General features: G+C 45.5%; 3 protein-coding genes across 5 annotated transcripts in view; all 3 read left to right on the top strand.

Annotated features, from left to right (window-relative positions):
• LOC106116516 (trithorax group protein osa-like) overlaps positions 1-5,426 on the top strand; it is a 60,165-nt gene extending 54,739 nt beyond the window's left edge. The window contains exons 10-16 of the mRNA XM_013310386.1: positions 233-449; positions 577-699; positions 1,245-1,319; positions 1,986-2,073; positions 2,272-2,524; positions 3,384-3,479; positions 5,130-5,426. Coding sequence (XP_013165840.1) covers positions 233-449; positions 577-699; positions 1,245-1,319; positions 1,986-2,073; positions 2,272-2,524; positions 3,384-3,479; positions 5,130-5,426 — 1,149 coding nt within the window. The remainder of the gene's footprint in view (positions 1-232; positions 450-576; positions 700-1,244; positions 1,320-1,985; positions 2,074-2,271; positions 2,525-3,383; positions 3,480-5,129) is intronic.
• On the top strand, positions 5,350-7,869 carry LOC106116686 (trithorax group protein osa-like). Its single transcript, XM_013310595.1, has 2 exons — positions 5,350-5,420; positions 5,543-7,869. The coding sequence occupies exon 2, from the start codon at positions 5,687-5,689 to the stop codon at positions 7,475-7,477; it is 1,791 nt and encodes a 596-aa protein (XP_013166049.1). The 5' UTR covers positions 5,350-5,420; positions 5,543-5,686; the 3' UTR covers positions 7,478-7,869.
• Positions 7,870-8,725: 856 nt separating this feature from the next.
• Positions 8,726-13,884, top strand: LOC106116876 (cyclin-dependent kinase 12). 3 transcript variants are annotated; one of them, XM_013310934.1, is made up of 13 exons: positions 8,726-9,074; positions 9,233-9,315; positions 9,587-9,661; positions 9,736-9,805; positions 10,112-10,203; positions 10,577-10,714; positions 10,973-11,093; positions 11,163-11,951; positions 12,030-12,143; positions 12,428-12,541; positions 12,680-12,904; positions 13,222-13,414; positions 13,652-13,884. In XM_013310934.1, exons 1-13 carry the CDS (start codon positions 8,946-8,948, stop codon positions 13,723-13,725), a joined length of 2,217 nt encoding a protein of 738 aa, XP_013166388.1. In that variant the 5' UTR covers positions 8,726-8,945; the 3' UTR covers positions 13,726-13,884. The 3 variants fall into 3 exon arrangements, with proteins under 3 accessions (XP_013166388.1, XP_013166386.1, XP_013166387.1); XM_013310932.1 differs by having other exon boundaries at positions 8,727-9,074; positions 9,218-9,315; XM_013310933.1 differs by having other exon boundaries at positions 8,728-9,074; positions 9,218-9,315; positions 10,577-10,699.
• Positions 13,885-13,984: the final 100 nt, after the last annotated feature.

The raw sequence follows: 13,984 nt of genomic DNA on the forward strand, positions 1-13,984 counted from the left end.
TAAACAGAAATAACAATCAAGCTTCCTAGTTTTCCAATCACAATGATATTTTGTGTACAACTTGTATTGTTATTTTCGTATGTTATCCTAGTAACACATTTCACAGTAATAGAATTTAACACATTGAATATTTGTCGGCCTTTTGTTTAAGTCCGACAGCAATTCATTCTTTTCGTTAAAATCATCGACACAGCCGTGTTCATCGAATTACATTCTTTTTTAATATCCTCAGGTCACAAAGAACAAAACGTGGAAGGATATAGCCGGTCTGTTAGGCATTGGTGCCTCGTCGTCAGCGGCCTACACGCTGCGGAAGCACTACACAAAGAACCTGCTCGCATATGAATGTCACTTCGACCGCGGCGGAATCGATCCCCAGCCTATTATCAACCAAGTGGAGGCTTCGACTAAGAAGAAGGGAGGCAAATCTAATAATACAGCTAGTGCTGGTAAGTTTGAATAGTAAAATGTTTATGTATTTATCTATGGACAGCTGAGGAATCTCAAGTATGAAAGAAATAAAACTCAATTATGTTTTAGCGACTCGTGTAATTATTTTGATATTGTTTTTATCAGCAGGGTCATCGAACTCGCAAGATTCTTTCCCGTCAGCTGGCGGTGGCGCGCCCGCGGCACCCGGCATGGACGGCTACGGCGCTCAGTATGCAGGCTACCCGCCACCCAGCACGCAGCCGCAGGGTAAATACACACACATATCTCACCATACACACATCCACACTCAACTTGTATATAATTATGTCATCTATATTACAAGCTAGGAAAAATGTACGATAGTATCATGTATATACGACACATAGTTGCATAATTCTCGGGTTAGCGTGATTCTAGCTGCACCTTTTGACGCTGTACATGAGCTCTAGGCTAGCACTAGATGACCTAGCGGTCCTAGACCATGCAGACATGAACCGAAGCGTGGCCGCTTGTTTTCTTTATTTGTGCTACTTCCGGCTAACCATGTGTGTTATTCGCTAACAAAATCATGCGTCTCAATGCTTTTCACTAACTCTTCTAATAGCACTATCGATTTAAAGTATTGCCATCGATTCTCATAGTTTATCAACGATTATATAATGTGATATTAGATGGCGGTATTTTGGGGATTATATGAATGGGAATTTACTGATACTTTCCGTTTAGAATGTTTGTGAATTGGAACAAACGAGCAAAGTGTTGGTATAATTTCCTTGTGAAGTAGCGGGTAGAATAAAGCCATGTGGTTGTAGGCGGCGGGCCGGGCGGCGACAACCTCGCCGCCTCCAACCCCTTCGACGAGCCGCCGGGGCCGCGCAGACCCCCAGGTACTTAACCCACCCCCAGACCTCCACCCCCACCACATACACACACACACACACACGTACACGTCCCCAAACACGTGCACATCATATTAACCTTCCTTCATTCAACTTAAAACAATCACAAAAGCATGTCGTAAACAAATAAAAAAGGAATAACATTTCATTAATGACCGCTAAGAAAAAAAAAACACTGAAGCAAGTCATCATTTGGTTACTCTATCATCAATCTTCTGGCAATGTTGGATAAACTCAAACTTTGGGGTCATATTCTTTATAATAATGTAAATATAGATTCACCTCACTTGTACACACTCTGTCCTATCTCTTGCTTGTTTATTCTGGCTGTTTTAATATGTTTGCTGTCCTGTGTGTGTGTGTGTGTGTGTGTGTTGTAAATACAAATGATGCACGATTTTTTTTTAATTATCCACATTAGCGTCTGCAAAATATTAAAATGATAGTTTTATTTATAGAATCGCTTTAAAAATTAGAAAGAAAATCCTAATCCAATGTGGCTAAGCATAGTATAGTTATCTTAGTAGACAACGTGTTTTTTTTTTGTGAATACGCCTGTCTTTTTTATTTAATACTTTTGAGCTTTTTTGTATGTTTTGTGGGACTGTATTATCTTTAAAAATGTTATCTTAAAGGAATTGTATCATGTTTCAGGTTACCAACAAGGATACGGGTACGAATATGGATCTCCGTACCCATCTAATAGGCCTGTTTATCCTCCTTATGGTCCCGAAGGTGATAGGTGCGTAGTTTTCTTCTATTTGGTATATGAACGATATACGATTGAAATAATTCACTGTTATAAAAGAAAAATACAACAAACAAATCGTTTCATACCTTGAATTTGCTTAAGGTTTTGTATAAGTTATATATTCCACAAAATAAGAGTAAAATCTTTAATATATAACTATAATATAATGCAATATGAATGTTGTTACAGAGCGTATGGCAGCGGGGAGTACCGGTACGGGGGGTACGCGGGCGGGTACCGCGCGGGCGCACCGCCCCCGGCAGGCACGCCGCCCCCCGCCCAGCCTTACCCCGACTACTACCGCGCCCAGCCCGCCCCGCATCCGCACCCCCAGCACCCTCAACACCCCCAGCATCCACAACACCCGCAACATGCGCCACACCCACCACATGCGCAGCACTCGCCGCACCCGCAGCATCCGCAGCATACGCCACCTATTGAGGTATGATCATCTGACAATACTATTTGACTTATTCATATTTAACAAGCTGCAGTTATCTGAATATACACTATTGTAAATCAACTCATCCTAGGAAAAAAAATTAAATGTCTTTAAGACGGTCTCATAAGAGTGAAACTTATTTGTCATTTCGTAGGCTGGGTTGACATGTGATCGTTTATTAATGCTGATATGAGGACTCTTAGTCTATATGTTAGTTGCCACATATATCGATTCACTGGTGAATCCATATTTGTTATGGAAATTAATATACGCGGAATCAAATAACAAAACTTCTATGAAGAAAATATCTTCAAAGTAGCGGGTAATGGTTTGTTGTGTTTTCACTGTCGTAATATATGTATAACATCAATATTTCCATCCCTCTAATTGCTTTTGCAAAAATAGAAAAAATCATGTCTGAATACATTTGTTACGACAGTTGAAAGTCATAATAACATTTAGTTGTAAGTCAAGTTTAAATATTTATAGAAATGTCCTTATGCTAAGCTAATTTTAATCATTTCTTTTCAGAATCTTAATTTTAAGTAATTTTATACCAGTTTTATTATTTATATTGAAATGAAATACTAAAATGTTGTTTATTAGAATAGCTTGATTCAATACAATATCAATAATGTAGCATGTTTGTTGTGAATGAGGTGTAATTGTACGTTTAAATGTGCTTTTATATTGCGATAGTGTTTATGGACTGTTTTTATCTAGCTGGAATTGAAAATACCAATTGAAAAATGTCATGCTGTTTGTATAAAAATTGTAAAGGATAAAGGAGTGTGGTTTAGGTTAGGTTGTGTTAGGTAGGTAATGTTAGTGTCGTGACGGTCTGTTTGGTGATGTGTAGATGTCGGGCGGCGCGCAGCCGGCGGTCGGTAGCCTAATGAGCTCGCAGCTCGCGCGCCAGCTGGTGGCGCCGCTGCCCAACAGCGCGCGGCCCTACGTACGGACGTTTGTACCACGCACTCGACACCGCTTCCCATACTATTGGCAACGTACGGTCTCCATACACGCACGCACCGGCCCCGCCCCCGCTCCGCCTCGCCCCGCCCCGCCCCGACCACAGCACACATACGCCCCGCCCATACCATATAAATCTTAGTTGTATCAATGACTTTTCACAAGTGCTTGATCCTTTAAAGTGATATTTGTTTGTTAAAATTTTATAAAAAGAGGATTTAAATTAGAATGAAATCAGGCAACAATCATAAAAATATAATAACTCTCTAACTTGATTACATTAAAAAAAATCAATAAATAAGAACCTCTGTTAACTATTTTCAAAATTGTCATTTGTTGTGTTTCGGCTGGCAACTCGAGCGAGTTGAAGCGATCACAAGTAGAGTAGGAGGGCAGCGGCAGTGGCAGCGGGGAGCGAGCCGGTGGGGGGCCAATCATCAGTGGTTTTGGCTTCATTATATTGAAATAATACCACTCGCTTAACGAAATTTCAGCTATCACTGTTAATTTTTCTTCTGTTTACGTTTTTAACTAAATTTTGGCTTGCGGTGTTATTAATTGGCTTATCGAACATTCCGGACGTCGAAACACTCGGCGGCCGCTCAAACTGTACCAAAACCCGTTTACCTATCAAAATTTAACCAAATCTTTTTAAATGAAATGGAAGTCAAGGTATAGAGTGTGTGGTGGTGGCATTACACGTCGGATTATATTGATCACTGGATCATTTGCATGCATTTCACAGCGGTCATTTAACACGTTCGATACCACCGACTCGTCTGGCGAGTTCCAACGAGTGGCATCGAACGTGTTAAGCTTAGCTCTAAGTGTAACAGAATCGTAGCTTTGTCTATATTGCGGCTACTACATCCTCGGATGCATTTAATTATTGCTGGTTTGTAAAGATTTATGTACATAGAATTGAACACAGGTCTCTTAAACTTGATTTTTTTAAATGTTTGTTTGAAATAAATGGTTCTATCTATGTATGTAAATCTTTAGTGAAGCCTAATTTGTTATTTTGTTATGAGTCATTCGATGGATTGTAAAAATTCATCTCTTTAACTTACACGTTTGGGTTTACGGCTAGCGATTATAACATGTGATGGATTTGATACGACTGTTTCGACTCTCTTCAGTTTTCGCTTTGAGACAACTGTATTAAAACTGCTATATTGACTTTATTAAAAAATAAGTATAGCTTCAGATGTTTAAATAGCTTAACATTATCATCATCAGTTGGTTTAAAACTTAATGCTAAGAGCATTTGGACTTATAAATTTATAAAGGTATTGTGTCCAGTTCTTGCTTTAGTTAAATGTAAGTTATAAAATCAGAGATAGTATTAATCTCTACATAAAAAGTTACCTTTTATTAATAACATCTGTTTAGCATCGTGTCGAAGTTTAAGACATAATGTGGAAACTCGATAGTAATAAAAAAATTCACGTTCCGATTTGTAACGTTAGAACTATGAAGGAAATTGTATCACATAACCTGCATGATTGAATAAAATATTTCCACTACATCATGTAAAGTTTGCCAATATCTATGAGGAGTAGTTGATCTTGTCGATGGATATTATAACATACAATATTTCAGTTGTTTTTATACATGTTATATTATGTTACAGTACGGTGGTGGTAAAGGTGCGAACGCCGGCGCGCCCAGTGGGGCGGGGCCCGTGAGCGGAGCGGCGGGCGCGGTCGCTGGGGGCGCGGGGCCAGCGGGTGCTCCGCGCAGGCACCCGGACTTCGCGAAAGGCGAGCCGTTCCCCGCGGGCGGAGCGCGCTTCCCCGGCCCCGGCCCATGGGGCGGCGGCTTCGCGCGCTCGCCCGCGCCACAGCCCGCCTGGCGCGCGCCGCTGCCAGCCTCACCCGCGCAGCCGCCTGCATGGCCGCCGCACCAGCCCTACCAGCCGCAGGTATGACCGCTGCCAAATCACCTGCTATTGTTTATTTAAACACGAAATGTTTTCAGAACATTTGTTTTTTAATTATAAGCTTGTCATGGCGATTAATTGAATTTTAATCGTTTTACGTGCAGGGTTCGGTGCAGGGCGTAGGAGCGGGCCAGATCAAGCGGGAGTTGACTTTCCCCCCGGAATGTGTCGAGTCCACTGTGCCCACGGGCGAGAAGCGGCGCCGGCTCACCAAGGCGGACGTGGCGCCCGTCGACGCGTGGCGTATCATGATGGCGCTGAAGTCGGGCCTCCTAGCGGAGACTTGCTGGGCGCTAGATATCCTCAACATACTGCTTTTCGACGACAATTGTATAAGTTACTTCGGCCTGCAGCACATGCCCGGTCTGCTAGATCTCCTGCTGGAGCACTTCCATCGGAGTTTGAGCGACGTTTTCGACGCCCCGATGCCGGAGAACGAACCGTGGTACGCGACGCCGACGACCGCCGAACCGCCGGCGAAAGTCAGGCGGAGAGCGGAGCCCCCCGACCCCGCCGACCGTGTGCGCGTGCTTTCCGGCGAGAACTACACACTGCAGTCGCGGCGGCGGCACACCGTCGTGCACAAGAGTGACGAGGACCTGTTTGCGCCCGACGAGTGCGAGTCCGACGGCGAGCGCGTCGAGGACGTGCTGGAGCCGTGGCAGTTCGGCGGCGACACGGCGGGCGCCGCCCACCTCGTGCCCTGCTTCCGCGGAGAGTTCCTGCCGCTGCCTTTCGTGCGACTGCTACCGGGCGAAAGGCCACCTTCGCCTCCCGCGCCGCCGACGCCCGCCGCGCCTCCGCAGACGCCCCCAGATCACGACGTTCAGACGTCTGAATCTACGCAGCCGCCCGACACGCCGACGCCTACACCCACGCCGCCCGATACAGACGCGGACAACCTCGAAGCCGAGCCCATGGACCTGGAGCCGGAGCGGCGGCCGACGCTCCTTATCCGTGACCCGGCCGGCGTCCTCAAGCGACGGCGCCTGGAAGACTACGAGGATGAATGCTACACGCGCGACGAGCCCAGTTTGAACCTCGTCAACGAGACCCGCGACGCCCTGTCCAAGCGCTGCATTGCGCTTTCGAATATCCTCCGAGGGCTGACATTCGTGCCCGGCAACGAAGCGGAATTTTCACGATCGAGTGCTTTCCTGGCGCTCGCGGGCAAGCTCCTTCTATTGCACCACGAGCACGCCCCGAGAGCGGCGCGGGCACGAGCGTACGAGCGGGCGGCGCGCGACGAGGCAGACGTGGAGGCGTGCTGCTCGAGCCTCCGCGGCGAGAGCGAGTGGTGGTGGGACACTCTGGCGCACCTGCGCGAGGACGCGCTCGTGTGCTGCGCCAACATCGCCGGCAGCGTCGAGCTGGCCGGCCAGCCCGAGGCCGTGGCGCGCCCGCTGCTGGACGGCCTGTTGCACTGGAGCGTGTGTCCCGCCGCCGTGGCCGGAGACGCACCGCCGGCCGCCGCGCCCGGCTCTCCGCTCTCCCCGCGCCGACTGGCGCTCGAGGCGCTTTGCAAACTGTGTGTGACGGACGCTAACGTGGACCTGGTGCTGGCGACGCCGCCGCGCGGGCGGGTGGCACAGCTGTGCGCGGGGCTGGCGCGTGACCTGTGCCGGCCGGAGAGGCCGGTGGTGCGCGAGTTCGCGGTTAACATCCTGCACTACCTTGCGGGCGCGGGCGGGGCGGCGGCACGCGAGGTGGCGCTGCACGCGCCCGCGGTGGCGCACCTTGTGGCGTTTATTGAGCGCGCGGAGCATGCGGCGCTGGGCGTAGCCAACCACCATGGCGTGGCAGCACTACGCGACAACCCGGACGCGATGGGCACGTCGCTGGACATGCTACGACGCGCGGCCGCCACGCTGCTGCGGCTGGCCGAGCACCCGGAGAACCGGCCGCTGATCCGCCGGCACGAGCGCCGTTTGCTGTCGCTCGTCATGAGCCAGATCCTGGACCAGAAGGTGGCGCACGAGCTGGCCAACGTGCTGTACCAGTGTAGCCAGCGCGCCGATGAGCCGCGCCCCGAGCCGTAGAGCGCGCGGCGGACAGTTTGTGACGTTGCGGCAGTGTTATGGTGCAGCAGTGTGACAGTGCGGCAGTGTTACGGTGCGGCAGTGTGACGTTGCGGCAGTGTGACAGTGCAGCAGTGTTACGGTGCAGCAGTGTGACAGTGCGGCAGTGCGCGGGACGCGAGAGGACGCGAGTGCTACCGAGGCGGTACGTGTGTATATAGAGTGGGTGGACGTCACTTATAGCGGTCGAGTGTTAGTCTGTACAATCCAATTCTTTTTGTTATTTATGTCCATGATGATTTATTTACAAGAATGTCAATGTGCTATAATCGATATCTTTTGTTCGATTGAGAAACAGATGTATTATAACTCGTAATTTTGATTTTTATAATAAAATGGGACTTGAATCTGTTTATTGGTTTTATGATGGAGATTTATACCGAGTACCTTTGGCGGCTCCGTCTCTCGGAGAAGTGAAGCAGTAGCGGCGAGGAGCTTATGTGGGCTATAAGTTTTAATTAAGTTTAATGTGAATTATTACAATAATCTATAATATATTGAAATTGAATCTGAATTCTTTTCTTTCGAATTGGCATTTCTAACTAACATCTCCTCTTGAACAAAATTATCTTCCCCAATTGAAATGATTTTAAACGAAAATTTTTGTATATTATTTTGTTGGTGGTGAAGACAATGCAATTTGTTAAATGATCAAAACTATACGACTACAGATTGTTATTAAACTCTTAGGTTGCTTGTAATTTTTTCAAATACATTTATTGCAATGATTTAGAATTGCTAACTGGCAATCCTATTAGATAAGACTTGTGTGGTATACGAAGAAGAAATTAATGGATAATAAAAATATAGTTTCCAATTTACAACATAAACATTTTTCAGTTCATATCTACATTTATTTTTTATAACCTACAAACGCGGAAAGAAGCGCAGCATGACATAAATAATAAGTGAAACAGTTTTGGTGTATTTAGTAAAGAAAAAAGTAATCAATAAATTCATTTTCAAGTTTTTTAATTTGTGGTTATGACAGTATTAATTTAGACATTGCAGAAAAGGAATACATACAACATTTGCGATAAAAATATTAAATAGTGTCTTTACAAAAACTTTCTTTACTAGCGTTAGCTCTATATTTATAATTGTTGTAAAAAACAAAATTATTGTGAAAAAGATTGCGTTTTTCGACATTTTATAAAAATAAAAAAATATTTCATGAACATAATAAAATGTTCTGGCAGTTAACAAACTGTCACTGCTAGAAATTTCTTTGGACGGTTCCATTTTCAACATTTTCATGCAAAATTGACACCTTTCACTTACGCCCGTGTTTGTTTGGTCAATGATTTTGTGAAAATTCCGATTTTGCATTTATTCTATAAAATAATCCATTTATCAGTGTTAAGAGTAATGATTAAATTAGATTAAGTTAATTTGCTCTAATGTGTTGCGATCTTTGCGCGGATATCCGATGGAGTGTCAGAAAAGCGATAGCAACAAATTGTTCAAAGTATTCGATGCGTCGAAACGTAAGCGCAAGAAGAAGAAACGCGACGGCCCCGACGACAGTCGCTCGCTAGCCACAGACGACTCTGCCAACGTAAGTATCTCTTAAACAAACAATAACAATTTACAAAACGATAATTGTACTGCAACCTTCTTTCCATCCCTAATCGAACATACAAAGTTTTTGTAAAGGTTGCAAACGTGACCTCTGAGTTATGTTTGACAATATTAAATTAGCAGGCGTCGAAACAGAACGGACGGAGAGTTTGTTCAGCGAAGGCGAGCCTGCAGAACACTTCGGTCGGCCCCACTGACGTCACCGGCAATACCAACAGGTTGCCCCCCACATTATATTTAACATCCAAATCATCATACGAAACACCTATATTTCTATATACCCACATCAAGCCTTAGTTGTTGACATTTTATACGTCAAGTCATAACTTGGACAGATTTGTCATATCCTAAATTATAGAGAAAACACGTTTACTTAAAATATCTTAATTATAAAACGAATTCCACTCAGGATGTTTCGAGTTTATGTACTATACAGTTCATTCAAAATACTTATGTCGTTGTGGTAGTTACACGTTATGTGGCGTACAGGGATAGCAGTCCTGCGATGTCGCAAGTGGACTTGCACAGGGCATCGCGTTCGCCCCGACATCACCGGCGTACTGCGTAAGTTGTTGCCAATTGTACTAAATACAAGACTTCGAAGAATTAAAAAACCAATGATTTTGGTATATTTTTAGGAGAGAGGGAATATCGCTTGCATTGAAGGCCGGCCTGGTCTCCACACCGCGCTCAATGTCTCCGTCTCGAGTATGATTTTACTATTTTTAAGTTATCTTTTATAGAAAGATTAGATCCAGTAGTTGTTGACAAAAGCTGTTGATTTCTCACAAGAATTTTGTATTTTTGAAATTATTAAATCATTTTAAATGTAATGGTTTAAGCTTAATTTAGCATCAAAGGTACATAAATGTAAATTTATTAATTAATTCCGAAAAAAAGGAATATTTGGCTATGTTTTCTCTATTATTAAGTCTATAAAGTATGTAAGGTAAAGTGAGGGTTAAATGCATTAAATGCAATTGTACGAAGGCCGACTAACAGTGCTGGTTTAAGGAAGAAGAAGGTGCTCTCGAGTCCGTGCCACAGGATCAGGATTCCTTCATTTATCAGTTTCTGGAAGAGGCTATTAAGAAAGATAAAAAGAAGTAAGTTGTTGGCTTCTTACAGTTTCATAACACACAGGTTTACATCGGATATACGATATTCTGATATTTATCCAAAAAATATACTAACGACTTTGTGACTAAACCACTTAAAATGCAATATGCATAGATGTGGATACAAAAGCAATAAGCAAAATTATAGAAAGCTTAAATAAAACAGCTATAGACATATCTACTGTTTGACGGTTGACCGGTAGTCACCCCTGACTTAGTGGTAGGTTCCGATCTCCTCAGTGGGGACGTATAGTGGACTGATAATGATGCTTTGATTTGGCATCTCAGGAACAAGAGTAATGGTTTCCCCGGTGTGTCAACTAACTCACCATACGTAGTTGTAAATGAAATGTTTGAAAAGGCAGCGACACCTGCGTAAGCATGAGGACCGTAAGGCGAGCCGCGAGCGCGAGGCCACCGAGCACCGGCATCACCATCGACGTCACCGCGAGGACTCCGCGCCCACTCGGGACCGCGACAACACGTACACACACACTTTGTACTTATATTTACAAGTGTATCATGAGTTATGTGACCAATGCACATTTATTCTGTAATAACTCAGCATCACATGTAAAACGGGCGATGAAGGGAGAAATACTGATTCATGTTTAGTAACTATTATAAACGTATTTCACAAAATTTCAAAGTAACTCGAGAGTATTCTCGGTCTTGCAGGGTCATGAGGAAGAAGAAAGCTACTTTTACTAGTTGGAAAACTACTGGATATTTACTATTTTTAATTTTAATATTTCAGTAATATTTCACGTTCAAAGGACCAACCGCCCGCTCCGGTAATTGATCAAACAGTTCTGTTGGAAACATTTGCAAAACTATGCGCTCAAATAAACAGGAAACCTTCCCGATACAACACTGTTGTAAGTATATTATATCATACTGGGAATACTAGTGTTAGGACATTTCGTTCATTGTCTTTTGGTTTCCAGTCGAGAACGATCAGCAACAAGTCGCTGCAGTGCGAGGTTGCGCCGCGGGGCGAGGCGTACGAGGGGTCAGGCAGCCCCGCCCGCCGCGCCGCCCGCGCACCCGCCTCCCCCTCACGCATCCGCAGCCACGACAACTTCGGCAGCCTGGTGCGTCTGCGCGACACCTACTCCCCCGTCGACGAGCGCAGGCACAACGCCGACAAGTGCGTCTGCTGCTACTCCCAGAACAGAAAGTACAACTGCGAGAGCAAGCTCGACATGCTCAAGTCTAGACCTCACCTCGCCGAAAATGCCTACTACGAGTACGGTCCCAACGTGACGCCGCCCGGCAGCTGCATCGATGCCGGCTACGGGGGCAGGCAGAGAGACTACAAGGACTACGACAGGCGGGAACCGGTGAGAGACAGGTACGACGACAGGAGGAGGTACTGCGAGAAGAAGGCGAGCAGGAGCTTCGAAATCCAGCGCGAGTGCGGCGACGAGCCGCGCGGCACCGCCCGCAGCGACCCGCACAAGGTGAAGCGCGGCGAGGTGCCGAGGAATCGCCGCTACGGAGACCGCAACCGCGACAGGTACTACGAGGACAAGGCGGAGGTGCGAGACCGGATCTACGATCTGTCCAACAAGGAGAAGTCGCGCCGTCACCTGGAGCAGTTCGACCGGCAGTCGGTGGCGTCGCGCGACGCCGACGAGCGATACTCTGAGAAGGAGCGCGACTCCGGCCTCAGCGGAGCCGATGGAGAGACCAGCACCGCCAGCGGCCGCAGCAACTACATGCGAGTTGTTAAGGTGAGTGCACATTCAAAAACATACGATCTCACCCGATAGTCAGGCGACTATATAACTTAAGCTATGTTGTGTCTGCAGCAAGAGATCGCGGAGCAGCGCGAGGCGATGGACAAGATGATGAAGCTGTGGAAGGAGCTGATGCGCTGCTTCAAGGGAATGTCGCAAACGCAGGATAACGATAAGAACGTACAGGTACATAACATATAATTTATGTATAATATATTTACGTTGTAATTGAGCGCCAATAGCCTAATGGTTGAGGGTACGGATTTCCGATCACGAGGTCGAAGGTTTGAATCCCGTCATTCGACTATTGTCGTAACCATATTCTATCACAAGCCTAGAGCTTACTTGGAATGATACAAAAAATATTAGTAAATTAACAAAAAATATTTTATTCTAAAAATAAAAAAAAAATTGGCATTTATATTGAGTTCGTAAGGTATGTGATGCCAATAAGTTACATTGTGGTATAGGATGCGGAGAACGTGCGCGAGTCTGCGGCGGCGCAGCTGCGGCTGTGGCGCGAGTGCATGCGACGCTACGAGACCGTCTCACGCGACGTCGGCGACACCGACGCACGTCTCATGGTAACTGACAAACACGACTCACGACGTTTTGCTTTATCTCTAAATATTAATGCTTTTTAATGTCTAAAGGGACAGGTAACTGGATACAAATCGCTTCGCTGATATTATCCTCATAGACTATTAACGTTTCAAAACCAGGAGGAGATCAATAAGCAGCGCTCTGAGATGGCGGAGATGGCGGGCATGTGGCAGGAGTGCCTGCAGCGCTACCGCGACATGAGCAACGACTTCAACTCACTCAAGAAGCAGCTCGTCAGCCCCGACAGTCCGCAGCGCGCACCCCCGCCCCCGCCACCGCTCTGCGCAGAGGGCGAGCCGCCCACACCACTCTCCTACAGGCTCCCGCCCGCCGCATATCCGCCGGTCAGACTGCGATTCTTTATATTTGTATAATTTTTTTATTAACAGTGATCCCATTACTCCTTTTATTTCTTTACTAGCTATCGCCCACGACCCCGTCCGCAGGGAAATAAAAAAAAACCTAAGAGCCGTTCCTTAGATACCTTTAAACAAACATCCATCCAAACGTTCGCATTTATATTTTTAGTAAGATGTATGAGTGTAGTCGCCGCAGTAGTACTTATATATTGTTGTCTCTGTTTTATCTTAGCGTATGTAAGGGATGGGGAATTTTGTTTTTGTTAAACATATTAATTTGAATTTGATCGTATATATTATAGATTCCATGTCCGATGTCGGCGGCGACGATGTGCGCGCCGGAGCTGCGCGGGCGCCCCCCCTGCCCGCCGACGCCGGGTCCGCCTCAGGCCGCGCCGCCGCCCGCCTGGTGGTGGGCGGAGTCCCCGGCGCGCCGCCGCTCCTCGCCCGACTCCCGCGCCTCCAGGGACCGCAGACATCGCCGCAAGGAACGAGGTAACGTACAAACATAAACTAACAAACCCTAAGTAAATTTCTTTTCTACATGCTTCGCATTATTTTTAATTTTACTGTATTCTACAAATAAGATCACTGGTTTCAAGTATTGAAACAAATTGCTATCTCACTTAGTCTCTGAAAAAAAAATGCAGAAATTGCATTTTTTGGTTCATGTGTTTCGGTAGTGGAATTTTTCTGATTATAATTTTTTCTCCACTTTTATATTTTTTGCAGACGATAGCCGATACAAAGAGAAGCCTTCGAAACCTAACGCCGCCCGCTCCGAGCACAGGCACAGGAAGAGATGAGCTCTCCACTCTGCTCAAACTCATTGAAAATTCCCAGTGCTAACTATTCGGCTAAGTGGCTAGTAATTGTTGTTTTTTTTACACATCTTTTATCATCTTGTACCTGATTTATTTTGAAGTTTTTTTTGTGTATTGTGACCATAATAAAATTTTTAATAATTAAAATTACGTTGTTTTTTTATCTCATAAGTAATTTATCGCAGTCGTCAAGTAACAAAATAAAACAAAGGGATTTTATTTTCATATATTCTCATATATT

This window comes from Papilio xuthus, unplaced genomic scaffold, assembly GCF_000836235.2.
Source record: "Papilio xuthus unplaced genomic scaffold, Pxut_1.1 DF827714.1, whole genome shotgun sequence".
Classification (NCBI taxonomy): domain Eukaryota; kingdom Metazoa; phylum Arthropoda; class Insecta; order Lepidoptera; family Papilionidae; genus Papilio; species Papilio xuthus.